We start from the raw sequence: 27,843 nt of genomic DNA, 5'->3' as shown, positions 1-27,843 counted from the left end.
TCATAGATAATATACGCTATCACGTCGCCTTAATTTACCCCACCTCTTCACAATTCCACAGTTGTCCAGTATCGAGCACAGAGAAGAGAGGATATATCTTCGTGTTGCGGGAGGCATCACGCACGTTGTGTTAATCCAAATTGATGCTTACATTTGTTTCGGACATTTATCATTATACTAAAGAATCATTTGTTTTGATTATGCCGTTGTAAATATTTCCATTATTTAGCATTATATTGAGGAAGCATTAATAAAAGTAAGTTATTTAGTCCGAACTTTTTAATTTCACAAGTTTATAAACTTTTCGTAACTTCCAAGCGCTTGCACCTGAATAGATTATTTCTTTGTCGGGAAAATGGCAGTTTATTTGATGAATTTCATGTTATTAATAATGCTTGAATCTGGAACTTATAAAATACAATGTTAGAAATTTTACTTATTCTCTTTTAAAATTAAGAGCTTTTGACATTAAATGATATTTGGCGAAGAGTTTTGTTTATTTATTCTTAAAGGTACTTTTAATTTAAGAGAAAATAAACCTTTAGAATATAAATTGCAGCATTATTTTTATCATGAAAATTCTATTTCTTTTAACTTCAGAATAATTACTGGACATTTTACTGATAATTTATTTAGCAACCATTTTGTGTAAAATGATAAAATAATTCAGTTATCTTAGTTTGTTTTATTTAAATATAAATGGCTTTGTAATTGATTGTAGTTTCTTAAGGAGTACAGAAGAATTTTTAAAATATCTTTTTAATTCTATTGTAGCTTTTTCATGGCCTACTGAATAAAAATAATAAAATATTAACTGAATTAATACGAATGAATCATAATGGAGATTTAAAATAAATTGCTTATTACACGCTTCCTTAAAACAGAGTGTTTACTTTTCAGGGAAAAACATAGAAAACATTTGTTCTTTTCTTGTTAATAATTTTTAACATAATAATTGATATATTTAAAAAATTATTTATAAATCACGTATAAAAAATATGTGGTATATATATTTCTGCATCTCATAACTTTTGAAAAGTGTATAAATTTAAAAGGAAAAATATTTGAAATATTAAGAAATATCTGCAATGGAAGATTTTACTGCATTATTTTTAATGTAATATAAACCTTATACATTCCTCTTCATAATTCAGAACATGGGATTTTTTTATTACCTTAAATATTTTTTATTATTATTTATACATTAATTATAGAAATATTACTATGTGTGATATTGAGTACTTTTCTCTACAAAGATAATCCAGTAATTCAAATTTTGGTTAATTGTGCAATTATATTTTAAATCTTTTTGAATTTTGTTTAGTCTTTGTGATTGATGTTCAAGAATAAGTTACCATAATTACTATTCTGGTTAGTCACTTAGATAATTTGTTATTAGTTTAAAACATTGCATTCTGCTTATGATAGGAGTATATATCCTATTATAGATTAATCATTTATAATATACAATATTCTTTTGTGCTTTAGGATTTTAATAACTATTGCATTTTTATAATTAAATCTTGCATTAGAATTGACAGAAATGTAGCAATATAAAAAAATCTTTATTCAACTGACTTAAACTGACATTATTATATAAGAAGCACATCAAGTAGGTTGGTTTCTATGGCAATTGGTATTTTTGTAGCTTTTTTTTTTTTTTTTTTTTTTTTTTAAAGATTATGCACAAGTTTTCATTTTAAAAAGTTATGAGTAATGAATTATTCAAGTTGGAGATTTTTAATTTTGTATGCATTTGATAATGAATCTTGGAAAAATAATTCAATTTTTTTCACATATGTAGTTTACATAAACTGAGATCACAGGTATTTTTGCTTTTCATTTTTCTTTTACTTTTGAATACTTAATATATATAGGTACGTAGTATCAAGAAAAGTGCTCAATTGTAAAAAATGGTCCTTATCAAGTTCTTAGTTTTCTTGAGAAGTGCAAAAAGACTTTTTTGTTTCCACAGACATTGAATGTGATAAATGGAATTCAAAGTTTGCTTACTGGACATATCATAAAAGAAAACCAATAATAAAGAAGAAATCAGAGTAGGAATTGAGGATGTGGTTTGAGAATATCAATATGAATTAAAATAACACTTCATGACTTTTTAACCTCCTTCCCACTCCTGCTTTCTTAATCAGTGTGCATCACCATTTATTGAAATGTTTGAATGATTATTCGAATGGGTCAGTGCAAAATATGTAATGTATCATATTTTTTTACGATTCAGAAAATATTTGAATTAATTTTTTGTGTTTTAGATGGTGATAATTTTAATTTTGCATGATAAGTGTCTGTGTTTAACCATTTAAGTGTTCTTAACAAAGAATACACAGATTAATTTCATCATTGGAAAATAAGAATAAAGTAAAATGAATTTGATATATCAAAGAGATATATCGAACATGGGAGAAGCTACTCTAAAAATGCTCTACAATGAAGTCTTTTTAGTATGTTATACATTCTACCAAATTTTTTTGTTTATAAGTCATTTTGGAGCAATCCTTTGAATGACTTATTAAAGAGTTTTTACTTTATTGAGATGTAATTCTTTGCAGTGTATAATTATGTTAATTTCATAAAATCCCATTAAAATGAAATTTTTACTTGAGACCTTGAGTTTTCTATAATCAAGATTTCTTTCATTTTTTTAAAAAAAATTCTGCAATTAAAATATTATTTGTTGCACTAATTTCACCAAATTTCAGTTTTTTTTTTTTTTTTTTAAATTTATTACATCTGTTACTTAAACTTTTTGAAGAAATGAAGAGGAAAAAAAGCTTTTTCAAAACTTTTATATTCTAGAGTTCAGATTCTATCATTTTAAACTTTTTTTTTTCTTTTCCTTTTTGTATAATCTTTATAGAATTTTTGTTTCCCAATGAAATTTCTGTATAAGGTTTAGATAAAAGTTTGTCCTGATTAACAGACTAATGCACAGCATAAACCATTGAAGTGAAGAACATAAAATTTGAAAAAAGTTACTTCTTGGATATTAAAAATCCACTAAGAATGGATTTTTCAAAATTTTAGTTCCAGATTTGATAAAAAAAAAATAAAAGCAAATTAATTTTTAATAATAATTTATTAATAAAAATAAAATTTTCCTTTGTAATATCAAAATATATTATAGCAAAAAAAATATTTTTTCACCATCTTAAAGATTAAAAAAGTCGCTTTTCAATTATATCAATTTGGTTAAATGAATGCATTTTTTTTTTTTCTCCACTTTTAGTAATTTTTGAAAAATTAGTTCAAGACACTGTTTGTAGCAATTATTTTTATTGGAATGAAATTCAAAACATTATCATTGCTATATTGAATTGAGTCGTGATTTTACCACTATTATCATGATAAAAAAATGTATATATATATACTTTATTTTCTTTAATTTAAACTTAAAAATTTTAAAGCAATTCATTGAATACGATTCTTTAATTTATAAGTGTTATTATGCATTAATGCAATTGTGTTATGCTAAAAAATTTTTAAATGTATCATCTGACATTTTTTATTTTCATTTTGCTTTTATCTCCAGAATTGGTATATTTTTAAATCATTTTCATTTCTTCATAAAATATATAATCATAATTTTTTAACTTAAAATAAGAATTTTTTTTTTTTTTTTTTGCATATAGATTAAAAAGCAGGTTTTTATTAAATTTTGGAAATGTGAAATTTTTAATTTTTTTTCTATTGAAAAAAGTAATCTAAAAACTCAGTTATAACATGTCATTGTTTTATTATCAATTCCGTGGCAGTTTTACCTATCCTATGATGGTAACCATTCTGGTATGGTCTTGGCTTTATAAGGCTGAAAAAAAAAGATTCTAGATCACTAAATATGATGAGTTGATGTAGGAGGAAATTTACATTTTCCATTCTAGCTGTATCAAATCTTATTTGTTGCTGCATATATAAAAAGTATAATACAAAATTTTGGTTCTTGCTTTCCTTCTACATCGATGTTGATATTTTCAGAAATGACGTATCCATCCAAATTAACTCAAAATTTATTAATTTTGTGAAAATTTATTTAATTTTTGTGGCACCTGTAATTTTTTTTTTTTTTTTTTTTTTTTTTTGTGTGTGTGTTTCTGTCAAATTTGAAAAAACATAATTTGTTTTACTTAAAAAGACATTGTGCATAAACAGCAATATTAAAATTTAAAAACATACATTTAAGATTGATTTAAAAAATTTTTTAAATATAAACTATATGTTATTAGAGAACAGTAAACATCATATGCTTAGAAAATACTCAGATTTACGTATGTATGCATATACAAAGGTGCATTTGTTAAGGTGCTTAAAAATTGCTTGATTTCTGTAGCAGTTTCTCACTACCTCCTTGTACCTAGTTTATAATATAGTTGATCTATAAAAAGTATTCTGTTTTACTTATATATGTTTTTGTTACTATCAGTCAATTCTTATTAGGGAAATATTACATTAAAGGAGAACTTAGTTTTTAAAGTATTTACTAGGGAAAATGTAGTATATGCAGCAGTAGTAAAATTTCCATTGTAATGGGTGAAATAGTTACAGCTAAGAGGTGTCAAACAACAAAATGAAAGTTAAAATTGAAGAATATGTTATACATTTTCCAATAATGTTGGCCAAATTGTGCTAAATGTTAAAAAAAAAAAAAAAAAAAAAAAAAAAAACTAAAGATTGTTAGATTACTACATTTGGCAAAGTATTGTCATCAAAAAATCGTAGGTTTGCATTTGTGCCATATTCTTTAGTCAGGCCAAATGATATATTATTAATAGAATTTTGTAAACAATTTTTTTTTCTAAATAAATTTATTTGCATAAACTTTTTTTTATCTGCCTATTCATTACCAATGTTTCTTATCCATTGTATTTAGTTGTTTAGAGCAGTAAATATTGGTTGTCAGTTTATAAGAAAAAAGTCATTGTGAAATAATTTTATTTTATACAGTTTCAAATTGAATATGTTAGCATATAATCTGCTTTATGGGTTATTATAGCATAAAAATGGAGGAAATGGATACTACCGATCAGTCTGTGGCAACTATGGATTCTGCACCAAGTGTGAATTCTGTGCCAGAGACTCAGAATGAAACTCCAGTGGCTGTTGAGCAGATTAAAAAAGAAAAAACTGAAGAAGAGGAAAGTAACAAGAAGAATGATTTGAATAAAACTGCTTTAATGGCAGTTTTACAGTTTTTAAAGAAACATAATTTGCAGGTACTTATTATACTTTTAGAAAATTTCTAAATAAATAAGATGTGAATCTTGCATCTAGAGTGAAATGTTTTTTATAATTTCCATTTGCACCAAATTAAACTTTCCTTAATCATTTTATTGAATAATATAACAATAGATTGCAAATTAAAGTAGTAAAATAATCAAACTAATTAGTAATCCAGCATCTACTTAATTTTCATCCTTTTGGGTCAGTAAAAAATATCAAGTGCATAACATAGGGATATTAAAATGTTGACTTTTAATTATTGATGAAACATCTCATTGAGGGGCACCTCAGTTATGGAGATGAAACTTCCTGTATGAAGATGACTGGTTCTTGTCATTCTGGTTAGTATAATAATAATGTGGGGTTAAATTACTTCCTACCAATCACAGGACATGCCTTCTACAAGAGAGGTTGTGCTGTGGCCCATGATGGCCCTTAAAACTCAGCCTTAGTTCCTGCCTATTGCTTGTCATAGTATCAGAATCATTCAATTTTACAATATGACTTTGAGTAGATTGAGGTAGCTCAATTATATTTATTTATGCTTTAAAATAAGATCAGAATTTTATCTTTTATGAATACTTAGCATGAAACAGCTGGCCATTCAATAAAAAAGATGTTTCATTTCCTTTTATTAATTATACAATTTTAATAATATTTTTGTAAAGAATAAGATTTGCTACATAGTAGGAATTTTACTTTAGGTGTTATGAAATAATAAAATTATTGTTGATTATTATTATTGCATAAAGAATAATTATTTTCATCTGTACTTTCAGAAAATAATAAGTTGTTGAATTCTTTAAAAATTTCATAAAACTATTCAAGTTGCTGAGTTAATTTTTTTCTTTTTTTTCATATTCATTTTCAACGTATATAATTTTTAATCATTTATATAGATTTTTTTGATGTCATTAGCAGAATAATCACAAAATGTTATAGTCTGTTATGAATCTAAGTTTATTTTACCACTTTAATAGCTTTTATTTTTTAAAGTTTTGATAATGTGATTGAGATAATTAATAATGTGATTAGAATTAACTAGAAGGCTAATGTTAAATTTCTTTATCGCAGCATCTAAGATATAGCTTTGGATTTTACTGATGTATTTCATTTTTAAAAAATTTAGTGTTTTTAAAATTTAAAAAGAAAATAAGAAGAAAAAGTGTTATTTCAAATATATTTACTACATTTAAAGGAGACCGAAGCTATCCTTCGAAGAGAAACAAAAGTTACTGATGATGGTAAATTGCCAGAATCTGCTCAGAATGGGTCAGATGTGAGCAGTGTACTATCCACTTATAAAAGGTAATTCCTGATTTACAATAAAAAAATGTTGTAGATAATTAGAATGAAGTTCATTTATAATTATTCTCTATATGCCATGCTTGTTATTTAAGTATTATTTGTATGTCTCTTTAGTGAAGGAGATCCTGATATCTATGAAGATACATACGTTGGTCTGAAAAAGTTCATTGGCACTGCTTTGGATACATACAGAGTAAGTTGCATTTAAAAAAAAGTATCTTTATATAAAGTTCAATATTTTTGTAATGTTGTCTTTACTGTAATTCAGATATATCATATTTTGGTACTTGTGTGTCAACTACATGGCATTAACAAACTTTTAGCTTAATCGCATGTCATTGGTAAACATAGTCATATTTGGCCATGATGTGATATCTTTTTTTCTTTTTTGCTGTTTAATTACAGCTGCAATTAATATGCAAAATTTATCTTTTAATAATGTATGTATAAGTAAGTATTATGTATGTATGTATATTGTCTTTTAGTAATGTATATAGATCAGTTATAATAGCAATTATCATTTTATTAATTTCCTCAAAAATTTATTTCTTTTATATATTTTCGTTATTTTCTTTTATGGTTACATAACATTCAAAAGTTTCTGCCTAGTTAATATTCAAATTGCTGATTTTGTGTTAAAATGTATATATATGCGAACAATATCAGTTTTTTTTTTTTTTTTTTTTTTTAATATATATATATATAGTTTTGGGGATTATAAGAAAGTTCATTGTTTGCTAAGTTTAAATCTTTTTGTTTTAATATTTATAATTGCTTTGAGATTGATCCTGTGATTTTAATTAACAATGTCTGGTTATTTTAAATAATTGTTGAACTTCCAGATGATTATAAATGCAGTTTACCTTTATTGTACAATTACATTTAGAATCCCAATAGTATCTTTTGATTCAATTAATGTGTTAAAGTATTTGGTATTTAATGATGTTATTCATTTCTTTCAGCATGAGCTGTCAATGATTTTGTATCCAGTATTTGTTCACATGTATTTAGAATTGGTTTATAATGAGCATGAAGCCCAAGGTAATATATTTTCCTTATTTGTATATTATGTTTAAAAAAATAAATAATTAATAAAATATTTATTTGTAAATTAAATTTTTGAAAAACTTTTACTATAAATACTTCTGTCAGTCAATCCAACATGGTTTCAACGTATTCTTTTAACATTGAATCTCAGAATGATACTTTATGCATTATTCTTCCTTAAATTTATAAGAGCTAATTGTTTGCATTCTAAAAATTTTTATATTAATATGGAATTCCTTAACAGAAGATATATCATAAAATTATCATATGTTTATGAGAACAGGTAGAGAGCAAGTACCTTTTCTTATATACAGCAACTTGAAAGGATTGATCTTCCGTATGTGCTGAAGATAGAGAAAATTTCCCATTTTTATTTAAATAATTATTTTCTGTTAGAGTTATTTATGAAAGTTATATAATATATAAATTTAATTTTTAAGAAGTTAATGCATTCTTTGGTTTTTATTTTTAATAATATTCCAAATGATTTAAAAGATTTTAGTTTTTGAAAATATTTAAATTAAAGATCAAGAAATTTTGAATGGGTCATTGTTTATGACATTACCCCCCCCCATCATTGTTATTACTTCAAATTATTATGATTACTAATGTTAATGATAATTCAATTATTTACTAATGAGTTTTCTCATAGGCTCGTATTAAAATTTTTAATGTTCATTTATATGCTTATAAATTTTTTTAAAAGTGAATTGGGTGTTTTTGAACTCAATATGCTTATTTGCTAATTTGGGAAGATAAAAAAAAATCTAAATGAATTAATTTGGAACCTACAGTACAGTTATTTTGTTTTATTTCTTGTATTCTTCAATAATTATGCATAACTTTTATTTGCAGCAAAATATTTTATGGAAAAATTTGGTCCAGAACAAGAGGAGTATTACCAAGATGATATCAAAAAGCTATCTTGTTTAACCAAAAAAGAACATATGAAAGGAAATGAACTGATGGATAGTTTTCGGTAGGTATAAAATTCTTCCAGAAATTCCAAATGGTTTATGAGAAAATATGCTTTTTTTTTTATATTGTAAAAGTGTTTTTATTGGTGCTTCTAAATGCCATTTAATATGCCTTTTAAAATACTTGAAAAATCTGAAGAAAAGTTTGTTTGCTATTTTAGGTTACAATTATACACTTTTTTGAATTTATATGACTTTGAACTTATATATGCTTTATATATTTTTCCCTTGGACAGATCTGGACAGTTTACAGTTCGAATGTCGAGAGATACATACAACTTTCTAAAAAGACATTTGCAAGATAAAAGAAATACTGTACTTCAGAACATTATCCAAGAACATCTATATCTGGATGGTGAGATCTTATTCTAAACTTTTTGAATATGTGGTTAAAATATAAATAAATCAGCACTATAAATAAATTTACTTTCATAAGCTGAATCATGTAGCAATGGAGTCAGAAAAATCGAAGGTCTACTTAAATATTCATTAACATTAATAAATTTTGCTATGGGTAAACTATACTACTGTCTTTCAGAGTTCTAACTTGAAGGACTTCAGCTTAAGCATTTTTTTTACTCTTCAATATTTATTCAGAGTTTTTGTTTATTTTTATTATTTTCTAAAATTTTGTTTGTAAAAATTCTATTCTCCTTATTGAATCAATAACTTGCAAAATGCTGATAATTTTTTCTTACGAAATTTTCAACTTTAATTCAATCTTATTTTTAATTTGTGATTGTCTAATTTTAGAAATAAGTTTTTTTTGTCATCAGAGATCATGTTTATGAATTAGCAAAATATGTTGAGTCATTGATAAATTATTAAAGCATCTGTAAATTAGTATTGAATTGCTATCGAAAGAAGATTATACAACTCAAAGCAGATTAATATAATAATATTTTCCAATTACAGTTTATGAAGGGATATCAAGAACTAAACAACAGATTGATAATACTGCTGGTGCACTTATTGGTGAAGCTGCAAGACAAGGTATGCAAATATTTTTTTTCACATTTTTAAAGGTATAAACAAGTGAGAAATCAATACCCAATTTATATTTTTTTTAAATCTAAATTTATTCTTTGATAGGAAATAAAAAATAATTGATATTTTTTATTAATAAAATGCTTTATCATGGGGATAATGATTACCTTTAAATCGTTTTGACTTTAGTGCTTCAGATTTTTTATTCACTTTTTTGTTAAATTAATGCCAAAGTAAGATATGAAATATATTTTTAAAATCCTTGTATTGCTTAAAACTGCTATATAAGTTTATTTAAATATAAAGATTAGCAAATGTAAATAAACATATAAACCAATTAAGTGCTGAAGTTATTAACCATTAAAGATTTAGGCATTGAATGTAACTCATGGTAATTGAATTGAATCTGCACAATTTTGGATATATTTTAAATTTTGACATTCAAGATACACTTTGGAAATAAATTTATGAAAGAAAATGAAAATGGAATTTTGAGAATGCTGTGTTTCATTATAAAATTAAATATTTTCTGAAGCAATGTTGTCTTGTCTGCACTTTTTTTTTTTTTTTTTTAAATAGAGTGTGATACAGGCTAATATCTTCTGTTGCGGTGAATGTTGGCTTTTGAAAGAAAAAAGAATTCCTTAGTTTGTGTCTTTTCTTCATGACTAATGTAGTAGTAAACTTTTAAGTAGTCATGACTACTTAAAAGAATGAAATGATATATTTAAGATATAGATAAGCAGATAATAATTTTTAAAAATCTGAAATGAACTTAGATTATAGTAGAAAGAGATGTGGTTTTAATAATCTTCCTTCTTAAAAATATTATTTGATAAATATTGTGTACTTTTATTTTAAAATGATTGTAATTTTAATATCCAAAAAGAATTTTCTCAAACAAATTCTTTATTTGTAAACAATTATTTCTTTAAAAATATTAATATCCTCGTATGCTTTAATCAATATAATAATATTAAATAAGTATAAATATTTAAATACAAAATACCTAAAGATGCCAAAATAAGTGTTAAAAAGTGTTATATATAAATTACAAAGTGTTATATATAAGTTACAAAGTGTTATATATAAGTTACAAAGTGTTATATATAAGTTACAAAGTGCTATATATAATATTACAATAGTGTTTTAAAAGTTTTAGCATTCAGCAGCGTGAATTTTATGAAATAATCTGTTATTTATTTTCTTGTTGAGGATTTTCTCCTAATTTGTTTAAAACCTGATATTGAATTATCAAAGTATCAATTAACTGAATTTTGATAAATGGTTCTTTTAATGTTTATATCAGCTCATTGTAAATTGTGAAAAGGCTGATACATTAGCTGTATGCCTGCAAAAATAAAAATTTTTAACCTATGCTTAGTTTTAGTTATTATAAAATGTAAGAATATCTAAATATTTAAGATTTGACATGGATGAAAATATGGAAACAAAATTTGAATACATGAGAATTTTAAACTGAATCAAATTTGTTTAGAAATTGAAAGTTGTAAGAAAAGCATTTTTTATGTATATTAAATGAATTCAATTTCCAAAGTTTAATTATTTATTTTTACCACACTAATTAGCAAATAAAGCCAAAGTCTATTATGGTTTGTTGAAAGAGCCTGAGATTCAGATACCATTAGATGATGATGAAGAAGGTCAAGATGGGGAGGAAAAACCAAAAGTAATATTTTTTCTATTATCTAATAGGCTTACGTTTTTTTTTTTTTTTTTTTTTTTTTAAATGTAGATCTTTGATAATTCTAACTAGAAACATTCATTTAAATTCTTCATTTAAATTTTCTCTGAAAATATCTTTAAAAAAAAAAAAACATATACAGTATTTTAACCATCTGAATATTCATCCTCAAAGGATTCGATGTACTTTCACATTTATTTCTTGCTTCAGTGAAAAGCATTTTCTTAATTATCTTGCTGTGTATGTTAACATTATGAAACTATTATGAATTTGATCTATGCTCTTACTTAAATTATAGATCTTTGGCAAATTTTGAGCTAAATCCATCAAGAGTAAGATATCTATCTAAATATACATAAACATATTAATTCCAAATTGTAAAAAAGATATAAGCCATTCAATATGTTATCAAATTATAGATTTGTATTGAATTTTGAAACAAGAAAACTATTATGGAGAAGACTTTGTCTGTTTCTTTAGCGGGAAAGTAGAAAAATTTGAGGAAAGAACATTTCCAGTTAAAAAAAAAAAAGGGGGCTTTTATTTTGGAATGTTGATAAAGTAATATTGCAATGCTCTAAGTGCTTAATGATGTGTTAGAAATTTAATCAGTTATTCAAAATGAATATGTATGCTAGTAATACTCTTAAAAAGTGAATTGCAGTATTTGTGTATTAATTGTATGCAATTGCAAATAGTTTTCATCTAATTTCCCTAGTTGCTACAGAAATTAGATGAAAACTATGGAGTTACAGATACATAATGAAAAATTACAGAAATTTTTTTAAAAAATGGAGACCATGAACATACTCTCTTCCCGAATCTTCATTCACAGTAATGCTGGTAGAGATGAATTTTTAGCATAGTTATGAAGAAAAGAAAAACACATGGAATCTTGTTCCAGCATGAATATGAAACACTAGTTTCTATTCATTACAAAAATGTATGTGGGAGTTTGATATTACTCTGAGTAATGACTTAAATAAAAGTGCTTGTTATTTAATGAAAAAAATTGTAAATGTTTAACAAATAATGTTAATTTTTTGTGATTAATAAAATTGTATTGAGTGCTTTAAAAAAAGTTATTTCATTTGTTGCTAATAATAAGTGTGTGTTAAATAATTTTAAATAATGTTTAAACATATTTGTTTTAATTAATTAAAATTCTTTGAAAATATCAATCCTTCAATAATTTGTCGATACAACTTTATATGTAATATGTTGGTAAGAGGTGTTATTGATTTCTGGGTAACCATGTTGGAAGGTATGTGCCATTGATGAACTTCTGACTTAATTGCATATCTTTGATGAATTAATTCCTAGACTAACATGATATTTTTGGTAATTAATTGCTGGTATGTGGTTGATTCACCAGTACGTAAATTCTTTTATATATATTTCAATTTGGGGAGGGGAAAAAAGCATTTTTGTATATCACTTCAAGGTTTATTTTTATTTGTTTATTAATATATATATATATATATATATATATAATATATATATATATACACATTGTAGTTTCTTTTGTTATTCTATTGATAAGTTTTTTTTTTTTTTAATAGAAAAAGAAACAGAAAAAAGATCCACTTTTATCTAAGAAAGGCAGAAATGATCCAAATGCTCCTCCACCAAACAGAATACCACTTCCAGAATTGTAAGTTTTTGAAATTCTTTGTGTGTTCATGATAATTTTGTTGGCCATATATGTTCATGTGTATTGTTGATTATCGTCTAATCTTGAAAGATTTATATGAAACAAAGTAAGTGTTTCAAAATTTTGAAAACAATTAAAGCCATGCATTTTTTATTGTATTAATAGACGTGATGCTGACAAATTAGACAGAATAAATGCCTTACGAGAGGGCCTAAAGAGAGCTCGCTTGGGACCAAATAATCTTCCGTCAATTTGTTTCTATACATTTTTGAATTCCCATGGAGGGTGAGTTGAATTTTCTAAAAATTTATCAAAAATTTGCTATACATGGTATACATTTTTGTTATAAATCATAAAAATGATCCTATATGTGTATTGCATTGAAGTATTGGAGAAATCATTGTTTAATGAAAGACATAAAGCAGAGTTTAGATAAATGAAATATTTGTTTTTCAAAATAAACTTCACTGAATTTAAACTTACTAATTTGCATAGTTAAGTGCTATTCCATAACACCTCCTCCCCTTTACTCTTTGAATAGTTTAAAAAAAAGTTTTGACATCGTCTGTTGTATATTGCCTGTCATCATTTTCTTCCTATATTGTGTAGCTTTGATTTAAAAAAAAAAAAAAACTGGAAATTTTTAAAATACTTATGTTATTGAAAAGTGCTTGCAATGAATTTGTCATGCATTGGAATATATATTTTTTAGTCCGAAAACATACTTTATTTTTTAACATCTTTTATAAATAAAAATTATCAAACTCAATTGAATCATTCGTATGTGCAACTTGAAGATGTGCCCATCTAGACTGGTCTATTATCTTTTTAACACCTCAAATATTAAAAAGATAAGATCTATGTTATAAAATTTGATGTACATTACAAAGTATTTATAATTCTTTTAATCTATTTTTTGTACAAAGTAAAATCTTTTTCTAATGATAATGTTTACAAATACTCAAATCAAAACTAATTATGATAGTATTGAAACAATTAGTGATCCATTAAAAAATGTAAAACGTAATGCCAAAGTCTAAAAAAATACTGCTTAAAAGAAATATTAGCAATAACCTACAATGAATCAGCGTAAATATAAAATTATAATTGTAAAACTCAACCCTTTGTCCTTTGCTATAATCCAGCATTAAAAAAATGTAAATAAAGTATGAATTTTTACGATCCCAAAATGAATTTTTAAGTTTATATGCATATTGGTGAAGCCGTTATTAAACATTTAAAAAAAAAATTTCCGAGTTGCTTAATATCAAAGCAGAAGTTGGGATTTATGCATCTGATAATATTGCATAAATCCCAACTTCTGCTGACCAAAGGGTATATTTCTAACTTCACCTAACATTAGATTTTACTGATTTATTCTAATTTTTAGACAAATTTAAATTATCCTCACTTTTAAATTAAAATCTTTTTTTTTAATCCTCATCGAAAATTAAATTATTTGGCTGGTTTCTCATTGCCTTGCATTAAAGTATGGATCTAGCAATTAATTTCATTTCCAAATAGGGAACTCTCTTTTAGATGGATAGAAGGTTTGAATGCTTTCCAGTTCAAATTTTGATCCTTTCCCTGGTAATATGCATGTCTCATCTCGTTAAAAGGACTATGGGTTGAAAGGCATAATTTACCATTTAAAAATTTGGAGACAATTTTTTAAAAATTTTAAATTACATGCTTTTATCTCTTCCAAAAACTATTTAGGACAACTGTATCCTCTTCAAAAGTGTCTGCACTTGCAACATCACTCTCAGTATTATGTATATATAAATGTTATGGTCATTATGATTAATCAGTTATTATTAATAATTAATTAATTGCATTGATTAAACCATTGACTGTAGCAACATATATATTGGGGATAATAATAAAATAAATAGGGATGATAAAAATAAGTTATATTCAAGTATTATTTACATAAATCTGTAAGCATTATCAATTATTTACTTCCTTTTTAATCAATATATTTATTTATACAAGTTATTAGTTTGAAAATATTGCATTTATTTTGTTTTCTTTTCTGAAAAATGCAAATATAAAGCTTCTTTCACTTGGTAGATTACTTTAATTTTGCATGCATTCATACCAAATGAAGAAAGAAAAAAATTTTTTAGAGATATCAAGGTGTTTTCAAATTTGATTATTCATAATCTTTAAAATTTAAAACCTTGATAAAATTTAGAATTTGGAAAATTGTCTTACAAATTTCATATACATAATTATATTTCATTATTTATATAATTTATTTTAATAATTACATTTGCAGTGATTTTCATTTATTTCTACCAATAATTTGATTTAAATTTCAAAGTATCAGCAATTTCAAGCTATACAATATAGCTAATTACGGTAAAACCAAAGGTTTTTTTTTAATATAATTTGTGTCTTAAGTAATAGTTTTAATTCTTAACCGTCTCTTCCAGGTGCTAAAAATCTGAATTAAAATTTTCTCAGTGTTGTCACTTTCAGTTTATTGTTGATTTATTTGAAACAGTTATTTTGCTGATTGTGCATACATTTGAATTTTTGCTTTATTATCAAATGCTGATACAAATTATGAGTTACATTAGAAATATTGCATTTAAAAAAAATTTTTTTTAAATGGCATAAACAAAAAAAGTGACGGGAGATATGCTCTACTCTTAAAATACAAGTACTTTCTTTGCTATAATGCACTTTCTCTTATTTGTAGGTAGGGGAGAGAACAGGCTCTATAAAAAAAATTGAATTACAGCTCCTAATTTTAATTTTATATTGCAGGGTAACTTGTGCTGATATTTGTGAAGACTCCAGTCTATTAAGTGCTGGTGCATCTGATTCACTAGTAAGGATTTGGAGTTTAAACAGTAATAAACTAAAAGCAATGAAACCAGCATCGGAACTGGAACATGTGGACAAAGAAGCTGGTAAATATTATGAAAGATTTTCTTTTTTAAACAAATTGATAGTTAAAGCATCTAGCATCAAAAACTAAATTTGCCTTTAAACCATTCATCGCTTATAAAATAATGAAATATTTCATTTTTTTCCCCTTTAGGATTATCATGTATATAATTTTTTTTTATAAATATTGCTCCCAAATGTTAAAGTTGTTAGTTCTAAAAATGGATTTAATTTTTTTATTAATTTTAATATTTGAAAAAGGATTATTGAAAATGAAAATGGATCCTTGGATTTTTTTTCTGTTGTAATTTTTGTTTCCAGAATAAATATTCCATTCTCTATTTGAAAGCATTTAATGCACTTTGCTGCTTTCATATCTTTTTTTGTAGGAATTAGAAAAAATATTACATGTTTTGCTATATTTTCTCATATTGAGATATGTAAGTTATTATCTGAATGCAGTACCACTTTTCTTCACATGGAAATTCATTTACAGTTGCATTTGTTAAAAATATTGTTTCTATAAAGACAGCTAAGAAATTGACTGATCAAATTTCTTGAATAACTTTCAAAACTGGCTGTTTATAATCATGATACAGTCTTCTAAAAAATTTTAATTTGAAAGCTGATGTTTAAAAAAAAAATCATTGATAAATGTCAAGTTGTGTGTATATCATATACTCATAAAGATTGAAGGGGGAAACAAGCACAACACACTCTTATCATATATTTGCATACATAAATATCAATCAGTCAAAGAGTTTTCTCTTTGTTTCCATCAATGAAATTATTTTCCATTTGATTTTTATAACTGGATCCTCATCTACTGTGTCATGATAATAAATGAACAACAGAATTCATGTATATTTTATACATTTTATCTTTCTGCATATTATTATTCCAAATAATTTTTTAAAGATGAAAATCTTTATAAATAGTTTCATCGCAATATAGGCTTGTAAATTCTGTATATAGTTATTTTTGTTTTTTTTTCTACTGTTTTGGTATTTAAATTAAATTTCCATAACATACCCACCAAACTGTTCAGTGACCAGAATGGTTATGGATATGGGGATATGAGACGGTGTTCTGTTCTGCATATCATATAAGATTTGTTTTGTTAAAATTTGAATAATAATGGGTTTTTTTCCCCCCAGATGATGTGCTGTATCGAATGATGGATGAAAAAAATGCTACTGATATGAGAACGCTCATTGGTCATAGTGGTCCAGTGTATTCCACTAGTTTCAGTCCAGATAAGAATTTATTGTTGTCTTGTTCAGAGGATTCCACAGGTTATTTATATTCTCAATATGCAGTTATTTGTTAATGTAATTTATGTATGTACTACTCATCCATGAAAAGTTTTTTCGAAATATAAAGCAGGAGAGAAAATTCTAATAAAATAACTTCTTAAATGGGAGGAGAGAACATACTTGTAAACTTGAAGCTAGGAAGCCCTTGTTAAATGTGTGCCATATACTATTGATTCATGGTGTTTCCAGCCAAATTGAATTTTGCACCATTAATTTTTTTTTTGAAAAAAAATCTTTTTAAGCAAATCGTATTTTTTAAAAATAATTGTACCTTCTCATGAATTATCCTTTTTTTTATCAACGGCCATTTCAAAATCAGTCAGTTCCTATGTCTTTTTTTTTTTTTAATAATTTGTTTAACTTTTTATAAATTAAAAATACTATATCTTCTTCACTATCACTGCTTTAACATCAATTGGTGTTAGAAGTACATCTAATTCTTTCTCATTTCTTGATCATCAGTATGTGATTTCTGCATCTCCATTACTTGAACATCTTGCTCCACATATTACTTTTGCAGTTTATGCATTCCCTTTTTTTTTTCTATACAACTTGATTGAATTATAAATAAATTTTTATAAGGTAAATTAAAAGAATAATTGAGATACATTTGAGCAAAATCGTATTCAGCAAATTCATGTTCATCAAGGATTAATTTTAGTTCATTGTCATGTTTGCAACTTTTTAAAAAATGTTCATATATGAAGTAAATAAAGATTAAGTATTGCAATTTTCTGAAAAAGATTTAGATGTTTGTAATGTATTTTTATATGAAGGAAAATGACTAAAAAATTTATTGTTTTTAAAGTTATTGATACCTACTTGAAAGCTTGTAGGTAGATATCTAACAATTATCATATGTAAACAATATATTTTGTTTATATATTTTATATAAACTTCAGATTTTTAAATATTATTTTAGTTATAATTGAATTAAAACTTCAGTGATATTTTCTAAATTGCTCTAGTAATTTTGAAATTAATTTGTTTCAAAGTCAATAATAATTAAGAAAAATGAAGTCACGAATTTGCCTTCATCATTTGTTGTTTGGTAAAAATTTACTTATACAGAAGTTTATTGTGCATTATTTTTTCTTTGCTATTTCTCCTGGCTTAAGAATATTGGTTTAATTCATTGGATTTTAATAAATAGTGTATTAAATCACAAATTGATATTGTAATAATTGAATATGATTTTTTTATTTATTAACTTCTTTAAAAGTTAATAACCCACAATGGCTTTTTTTTTTTACAGTGACAGAAATTGTATAATTTGTCTACATGAAAAAAAAAAGTGTTTTGTATGAATATTACAGTAAAAGTGCTTTTTTTTTATTTTAACAGTTCGATTATGGAGCTTACAAACTTGGACAAATGTAGTTTGTTATAAAGGGCATTGTTTTCCTGTGTGGGATGTCAAGTTCAGGTAAGGAGTCAACATGCATTTTCCCCACAGTTTGTTTTATTTTTTAATCTTTTTCTCAGCCTGTTTCATGATCAAAGGAAAACTTGAGTAATATTTTTTTGCTTTTCAAAAACCATCTTTATTGCTTAAAATGAAACTTATTAGTATTTCACCGCTATGGGAAAACACTAATTTTATTGCTCTTGGCAGTTTTAATGTTAACATACCACTTCTATGCATTTGGTTGAAATTCAAGTTGTATATTTCCTTGGCTATTTAATAATAATTTAACATATTTATTTTTACAGTCCATATGGATATTATTTTGCATCATGTGGTCATGATAAAGCAGTTCGTCTATGGGCAACAGATTACCATCAACCTGTGAGGTTATTTTCTGGACATGTTTCTGATGTAGATGTAAGAATTCTTTTTGTTTCTAAATTCTGTTTTTAAAAAACATGATTCTTGTGAAACTTAAGCTATTAATCATTTTTGAGTACTTTGTATTTAATTTAATTTAAACTTATATGCTTAGAATAATGTATATAATTTGGTATGAACTCTGATTGTGAGCCAATAACTATTAGAGATTGGTAGATATAAAATGCTCTAAATAATGTAAAAAATTATTTTTTTATATTTGAGTTAATAAAGGTATTTCTAAGTTTTAAACAGTTCTCTCTTTTAATCATGCTTCATAAAATTTTCTTGACACACTAATATTTTTAACAAAAATAATTCTACTCTTCTGCAGTTAAAACTAGTGAAGTTATTAAGCTTTAAATATCGCTAGATTCAATAGTCATTTGAAGTGAGGTCTGCCAATCAGTGAGCAATACTTGATAAACAGTTAGTTCAAGCATTTTTTGTTTTGATTGCCTTAAAGTTGATTTTAATGAAATAAAGTTCAAATTTTATGACTCAATCATTCAATACATAAAAGTGAATTGTTTTTACTCAAAATTTTGGTGTGTGTCAAATATTTTGTTAAAATACTAATAGGACAAAAGAGGATGATTGTACAAAAATGTAATTTATTTTTCCCTTCAATTTGTTGAGTCAAACAAAATAGAACTAAATTTTTTAAGCCCTTTAAATAATTTTTTCTATTAGAATTATATGACTGTCACTTTTGGTTTAAGATTTAACTATTGGATCATGAGTAGGGTGGACATTTAGTATAATAATTTACATTTTTTTTTGCATTTGGATTTATTTTTGCTAGCTTTTGCAATGTTCTCTTTCTATCCTTCTTTGTTTATGAGATCATTGTTCTGTACTTTTTTCTTTATTACATTTCTTAACAAAATATTTAAATATAGAATAAACAAATATTTGTGTTTCAATTTTACAACCAATAAACTTTTGTTTAATAAACTTAGTCAAATTATTGCTTTTTAAATTTATATATTAATCCCTTTTTCCTACTCTTATCTAAGCTCTGTGGATAAGCAGTTACCCAATTTTAAAATAAGATTAAAAGTAGAATTATAATAAAAAGAAGAATAAAGAATATTTAAATATGTAATAAATTTGTTTATTTTGCAAGCAGTTGCTTTCATAAAATAAATGAATTTTTTTTATTTTTGTTTGCCTTGCAGATTCCTTTAAAAAAACTTTGCTTCTTTTGAAATTATAATGTATAATTATATGTTCATGATTTAGAAATAGTGCTTTGAATAAGTTCCAAGAGTAAAGTTTCTTATTTATATTTGTTTATCGTACATAGTTTTTTGTTCCCATTTAAAGATGATTTGCCTACTTTTTTTTTTTATTTATGTTCTTGATTATATTGTAAATATTTGGTCTATTTTTTTTTTCAGTGTGTCCAATTCCATCCAAATTGTAATTACATTGCTACAGGCTCAAGTGATCGCACAATCAGGCTGTGGGACATTTTGTCTGGCAGCTGTGTCAGGTTTATGACAGGGCATAAGGTAATTAATTTTTATATAGTTTATAAAATTTTATTACTTTGAATCTTGCATTCTTCCTTTTGCTGTATATATTAATCTCATGGTTAAATTTCAATTTGGAAGCTGAAAATAGTTTATTTGCATATGCAACTTTTTAAAAAAGAAAAGGGGGAAGATCCCAGATTTTTTCAATTCTGTATTTTATAACTCTTTGTTTTTTGAGTGGGATTTTTTTTTTTTTTAATGCTTGTAATGTTTTGAAAGTAAATGAAATTCTTTTTATTATTATTCCCCTTTTAGATTATCGTAAATTTCCTCGGATGACTGAACTATAGGAAAAGTCTTAAATCTTTCAATGATACATATTCAAAACTGTTTAGATTGCCTTTACTAGCTACAGTCTAATATCATATATATATTTCATGTTTGGAATAGGAATATTGCATATGAAATAAACTGGGCAGTATAAAAATAAAATACAGTTTCATTTTTATTAGAATTTGAATTATCTTCCCATAAATCACAAACTATATTATTTTATTATAATGATTCTAATGTTTATTCTTCTAATTTATAGTTATTTAGTTTCTTTATAAAAATATCTTTCAAATCAAATATTATTGTTTCTGAATTTTTAAAAATTCACAACTTTTGGATAAAAAATATATCTATGGATATTTTTGTCATAATTTGATGGGGGGGGGAGTTGAATGTTTTTAATGAATGAAGCATAACTGCAAGTATTTTGATTTTAATCATTAAATTAAATATTATGTTTAATGTTATTATGCTTATGTTAATTAATTAAATATTAATTAAATTAAAATTTTTCTTTCTTTCCATTTCAGGGAACAGTTTATAGTTTGGCATTTTCAACATGTGGACGATTCCTTGCTTCTGCTGGTTAGTTATGATTTTTTTTTTTGTAATGTTTATGAGTAAATCCAAAAGATTATTTCTTTTTTAATATGCATTTTAAAATTATAATTGTTTAATCTATTTAAAAATTGACTTACTGTAATTTATGTACTCATCCTTTTCTCTTCAGGTTCTGATAAAAAAATTCTCATTTGGGATGTCGCTTATGGTCATCTTTTAGCAGAACTTGCCAGTCATACTGATACCATTTATACATTGAGCTTTAGCCGAGAAGGGGCTATTTTAGCATCAGGTATGATTATTTATTATATTATTATTACTGTGTTCCACACACACACACAAAGAACTTTTCTTTTATGAATTTTGCTTCAAAAGATGCATTACAGCTTAAATTTAAGGGAATTATTTTTTGATGCACACTTTTGCATATATTCATGTATAAACATCACAGTTCACATTGTTGAAGGAATTCATTGATGCATTGTTGTAATGCTTTGATTTTTCTGATGAATGCCTGATACATGTTCTTTCGTAGGGCAAATGCTCAGATACTGGCTTTACCAACAACTAAATACTTTCCTTCTGTATTGCCATGCATTCAGTATACAAGATCTTTCAATTCCAAGAATAATGGTTTTCCTACCTGGCCTACACTTACTCTTTTTAACATTTCTCTGACCAATCTACTAACTTAGATTATCATATTCTGATAATCTTTTTTTGAAATAAATCAAAATTCAATATCTTTTTGAAAAAAGCAATAAAATTCTTATGTTGGGATTTTTTAAAAACCTTTTCTGTCATGAAATAATAACTGTTTATTGCATTCATCTTAAATGACAATCAAAATAATGTTTCCTTTAAATATATTGAATACTGAAATCATATTAATTAGTCACTGTGTCTAGAATTTATTATTTCAGCAGGATAGAGTGACTTATTAGTAATAAATAAGTTTTATAATAGCTACTCCAATATTGATGAGTAAAAGGCATAAAAAATTTCTTTATTTGCTTAAAATATATATAATTTATTTGTTGGTATTAGAATTCATTATTTATTTGTAAATATCTGGGAATCTGTGAAAAAATTTTGTATTATTTTCTATAATATTTAGTTTTTAGTATAACTAATATGAAATGAGTTGTTTTGGAAGAAATATGTTTTTTTCTTTGTATTTATTACAATAAGCAATTGAAGGGATATTTGTTGAAAGAATATCTTTCTAACACTCAGTCACTCTGATATTCATTACTCATTATGCTATTTCTCCTTAAAATTGAAATAATAAAGATGTGATTAATCTGCCTAATTCTCATACCATTGTCAAAATTAGCATTCTATAAAAGTATATATAAAATTTTGCAGGCTGAAAAATGAGTATCCCTCACTTCTCTAGAAAATAGTACAGTAGTAATTTCACTGTGAAAAATGTGTGAAATAACTTATGAATAAGTTATAAAGAGTGAAAAAAAATTTTTAGAATTGGTTATGCATTTAAAAATCTATCAAATGCAATGAGCGTTTAGCATTGCATTTCATTGCATTGTATTGAGCGTTCATGCTGAATTTACAAAAAGATGCATGAAAAAGATACTATGAATCTCAAAGATTAATTATGGTAATTTACATGCATGTTGAATTAAAGTGTTCAGTTTTAATTTAAAATAATAAAATTAAGTTAGGTGATCAAATTGCTGTTTATAATGTTAGGATATTTCTTTGATGCTTTTTCTGATAATTAGAATTTTGTCTTCATTAATGAGTATTAAGTTCGTTTTTCTTCATTAACAATGATTAATGTACATTTAATTATTTAATTTCCAAATTAATCTTAAAAGTACTCTTGTTTACTTTGAGAAAGAATTCATTTTAAAGAAATCCTTATATATTCTAAGTGATGTAATTTTTAATTATAATTTCTAATATAAAAGAATGAAAAGTGTTTGCCCATAAAAACATTTGATTTTGCAGTGTTGTTTTAAGAGTACAATTAATTCATTAGTTTGTTTTGAATTAGAGGAGCACAATCTGATTTTTTATTTCATTTTTAATATTACATTGCTTAATTATGGACATTTGCATCTATTTTATATTAAAAATTTATCTATAAATAATTAGCTTATTCCATTTAAAATTGTATTTTAACCTTCAGTATATATTTGTAGTGTATAATTCTCTGTTGTATATATTTTTGGAAGAGAAATAATGAATTATATGTGTTTATTTTCTGACATATAAAGAAATTATTTTTGTGCTTATATTTTCATATTCAGATTTGTTACTGTTCTTCCCCTCTAAATAAAATTTGGATATGCTATATCTAATTAATAAAATAATATTTATATTAATATTTAAAAACTGTGCTTTAGATTTATTTAAATATTTTGTTACCAAATTTTAGGGGGATTAGACAACTGCATAAAATTGTGGGATTTTACAAAATTGATAGATGAAATAGATCTAGAAGATTTGAATCTATCGCATGCTCCTAATGTAAAGTAAGTATTTCAAGTTTTTAACATTTTTTAATTGTATATTGGGACATGTTGTAGCAGAGGCTAATTAAAATTGATTCTCCATAGCTGTTCATTCTGATGTAGTGATACAATTAATGATGAACTGATAATTATTTGTCTTTCATGATATATATAGATAGAATACATGGTTGAAATTATATTCTCTTACTATTAGTGGATTTAAATTTCCTTAAATTGTTGTTTTTGGCTTGTTGTTTTTGGCTAATTTACTCATATTGTTTCTCAAGGTTTTCTTATTGTTACTGCATATTCACTTTGAATCATTGGATTTCTTTATCTTTGATATCATTATTGTACCAAAGAATTTTCTCCCACCTATAATTTTCTTTGGACATTTGTATCATCTATATTTATTTCTTACTATAGTATTTTTTTATTTTTTTTTTGACCTTGTGAATTCATGTTTTTTATGCGTATTTTCTGTATTAGCAAGCTGAGAACTTTAAAGCAAATTATTTAAATTTTGAAAATAAATTGATTGGTTAGATCCTTGTACTTGGGAGGCAAGTTGCCATAATTTCTTGATTGTTTATTTCTAACTTTAATTGACACGCAAAAGCTTTTCTTAAACCTCTCTCCCCTTCACAAAAGTTCGAAATCAAGAAATATGAATTGGATTCGCCTACTTTGAACTATCTTATAGTTTCTGTTATAGCAATATCTCTGTCAAGAAAGTGTAAGGTAATCCAAGATATATTCTAGACATCCTCTGTCACTTCAGAATAAGCAAAATTAGAAGTCAAGCAGAATTTAATCTTTAGTTTTCTAATAGCATTGATCATTGAATCCTTACTCCTTTTGAGGCTTGCCAAACATCTGAAGTTGCTTTTGTCATCAGTGAAAAGCTATTTGAGTTGCCGAATTATTATTATGGTATTGTATTAGATAAAAGCTGGTGACAGAACATATATAATTTTACCCTATTTACATGAAAATAAATGAATAGTTTACTTTCAATGTGGTATAAATATTATGACTGATTTAATACTACAAACTGATTATTTATGTGAAATTGCATTGAAATTTGTCATTATAGAGATTTTAAATCTTCATTTCAGTTTCTGGAGACATGTAAAAGTATTTCTTTTTCATAGTTTTTACCTCTAACTTTTCTTCACTTTCACATCAATAGGTTAAGATAAAATTTAGATATAAATATATAGTGTCTATTCTAATTGTGATCCAGTAGCTAATTAAGAAAGTCGTCTGAGATGGGCATATATTTCCAAGTGGAAAAAGTGTTTTAAAATGATTTAAAAAATATTTTAGATTGTTTGGGTCAATAAATATATTTCTAGAGAATCATGATGTCAAATTTTTTGTACAATGCTTTAATCCTATTAATCTTATTTAATAAAATATTCTGGGTGCACTAACATTTTAAACAAAATAATAATAATAATGGTAGTAAATTCCATGCTTTTGGAGCCAAAACTGGCCAAGTTATTAAATTTTGCATTTCATTTTTTTAGACCATTTGTGATTTGTCTGAATTAAAATCTGTGTAATGAATTAAATTAGAGTGAAACAATATATTTAACCCTCTGAATTCCTTTGCTCTTTGAGATGCAGTTCCTTTAAAATTTAAAAGTATAAAGGATAGAACATAAGTATTTCCATCCGCCTTCTTGCGGTCAAGAGTTCATTTGCAGCGGGGGGTGGGATTACTCGTATCACCCTGTTCCTGTAGTCAAATTACTGCTGAAGAATAAGGGTTTGTGTATAAAATTTAATAATGCTTTATAATTTCACCTAAAGATTTTCCAGACGTTCTGGGGTTTTTTACCGCTGTTTGATAATAACTTATTAATTATGGAAAGACACATTTGATGTTAAAATATAACATTGAAATAGTATATTTGCATATTCATTAAAATCATTGTTGCATCAGGAAATTTAATCATTCAAGAGTTCTCTTTTTCCCCCCTTTATTTTAAGAGTTACTGATATAAATAACTCGCTGCAAGTACTTAAAAATTCTAATAAATTTTAATTATGTATTAATTCTCAAAGCAATTGCTTCCATTTATTTATTAGAATATAGAGAGAATAATGTTCTAATGCTGCAAAATTGTAGAGATATATGTAGATTAATATCTAAGAAATAACTTCATTAACAATGTAAATTTTCAAAATTTACTAAAATTTATTAATTTAAAATGACAGAATAACACACAGGGCAAATAATATTTTATGGGAAAAAAATATTATTTTTCTGGTTGATATGCACCAATTAAAATAATATTTTATGGAAAAAAATATTATTTTTCTGGTTGATATGCACCAATTAAAATAATATTTTATGGAAAAAAATATTATTTTTCTGGTCGATATGCACCAATTAAAATTTTTCAGATATACTGCCAAAATATCCAAACTGAAACCTCTACTTTCCCAAATGACTCTGCATATCCACAATAGCTGGTAAATACCAAAATAGGAATACTATAAAAAAATGTCCGATTTTATGAATACAGCAATCAAATTCCAAACCAAAGAGAACTTTTACTAGCCTTTTTTTTTTCAATTATGTTCTTTGATTTAATCACTGCACAAAAGATATAATATCAGCCAATTTTCAAATTATTTCAAAATTTTTTTAAGTAATATATAATTTGTTATTTTATAATTAAAATTGTTTCAAGAACTGGTATGGGAGAGATTGATCATTGAAAAATAATTAATTTTATTTTAACAATAATTTCTGAAACAATAAGCATTTTAATTCATTTATTTTTTTAATTTATTATTTTTATGTACATTCCGATATTTGTAAATTATGTATTGGGCCTAAGAGTTTGTCATATTTCGGGATGGAAATAATTTTATTTTGTATTAAATTTGATTTCCATTCAATTATCTGTCCTGAGTTATCTATTTTCAAAAATTTCAATATCGTATTCGTTAACAAAATAGGAATATTTTCTTCTTGAAAAGAGTTTGAAGTATCAAATCCAGCATCTTCCTCATCACTTATATCAAATCAGATTCATCCGTACCTTCAAAGAGTATTTTATTAATTTCTTTTCTACTAAATCTCTTGCTAAAATGCCGGGATATCGGAAACTTTCCGATATCCCGGCATTTTAGCAAGAGATTTTAGTAGCTGACAAGCAGAAAGCATACTGTAAATTAAGCATCTACTCTCAAACACTTTCTGGAGACACCAATCAATAGTGACAGTGGGAACAGAAGCAACCACTGTTAAAAAGCTAAAATCATCCCACGCCGTTTTACGACCCTGCTGAAAAAATGGGAAGAAAATGAACAGGTGGCATTTTGGCCGTTCTGTGAATGTCTGAATGTCCAGCCATCTCGGCCGTTCTGTGAATGTCTGAATCTCGGCCGCATTGGATGTCAGAAGGTTAAAGGCTTTTATGATAAAAATCATCTTCCTGTGTATTTGTATAAAATGTGATTTTATACCTGAAAGTTTCTGTATGCCTTTAATAATTATAAATTTTTTTTTCAGAATGAATTCAGATACATATCTCCTAGGAACTTTTAGAACAAAAGCCACACCTGTGTTCACAACTCATTTCACTAGAAGGAATCTGCTGCTAGGAGCCGGAATGTATCAGGGATAAATCATGAATTCACTGTATATAAATCATCAATCAGTGACTTTTGGATTTCAGTACAAGTTGTGTTATGTCTACAAAATACATCTATCTGTAAATATCCATTTTTATTAAATTTATTTCCAAGACAAAAAATGTTTTTATTTTTCTTTGCATCCAACAAATTTTTGAAAAGTGCAATATGCATCTCTCTGCCCTCAAATAACTGGTCTTTGAAAAATACAATGTTGTTGAATATTTATAAGTAACAAAATATCATTTAGGTGATTTCAAACTTACCACTTTTACCCATTCCAGTTCAGTGATACTGCTTATTTCGCTTAAAATATCATGATGGCTAGTTTATCATTTTGCTATCGTGGATCAGATCAAACTAGAATAACTTAACGAGA

At 25.3% G+C, this 27,843-nt stretch overlaps 1 protein-coding gene across 1 annotated transcript; it reads left to right on the top strand.

The window, feature by feature from the left end:
• Window positions 1-51: 51 nt before the first annotated feature.
• LOC129976529 (transcription initiation factor TFIID subunit 5-like) lies at window positions 52-27,572 on the top strand. The gene is made up of 20 exons (XM_056090150.1): window positions 52-256; window positions 5,009-5,228; window positions 6,434-6,543; window positions 6,658-6,736; window positions 7,506-7,584; window positions 8,446-8,569; window positions 8,804-8,922; window positions 9,483-9,560; window positions 11,144-11,244; window positions 12,822-12,913; window positions 13,079-13,198; window positions 15,689-15,834; window positions 16,969-17,106; window positions 18,472-18,553; window positions 18,841-18,952; window positions 20,359-20,472; window positions 21,300-21,354; window positions 21,500-21,622; window positions 23,735-23,831; window positions 27,343-27,572. Exons 2-20 carry the CDS (start codon window positions 5,016-5,018, stop codon window positions 27,455-27,457), a joined length of 2,097 nt encoding a protein of 698 aa, XP_055946125.1. The 5' UTR covers window positions 52-256; window positions 5,009-5,015; the 3' UTR covers window positions 27,458-27,572.
• The last annotated feature ends 271 nt before the right edge of the window (window positions 27,573-27,843 follow it).

Source organism: Argiope bruennichi, chromosome 7, assembly GCF_947563725.1.
Source record: "Argiope bruennichi chromosome 7, qqArgBrue1.1, whole genome shotgun sequence".
NCBI lineage: Eukaryota > Metazoa > Arthropoda > Arachnida > Araneae > Araneidae > Argiope > Argiope bruennichi.
This window is presented reverse-complemented; position numbering and strand designations above follow the sequence as displayed.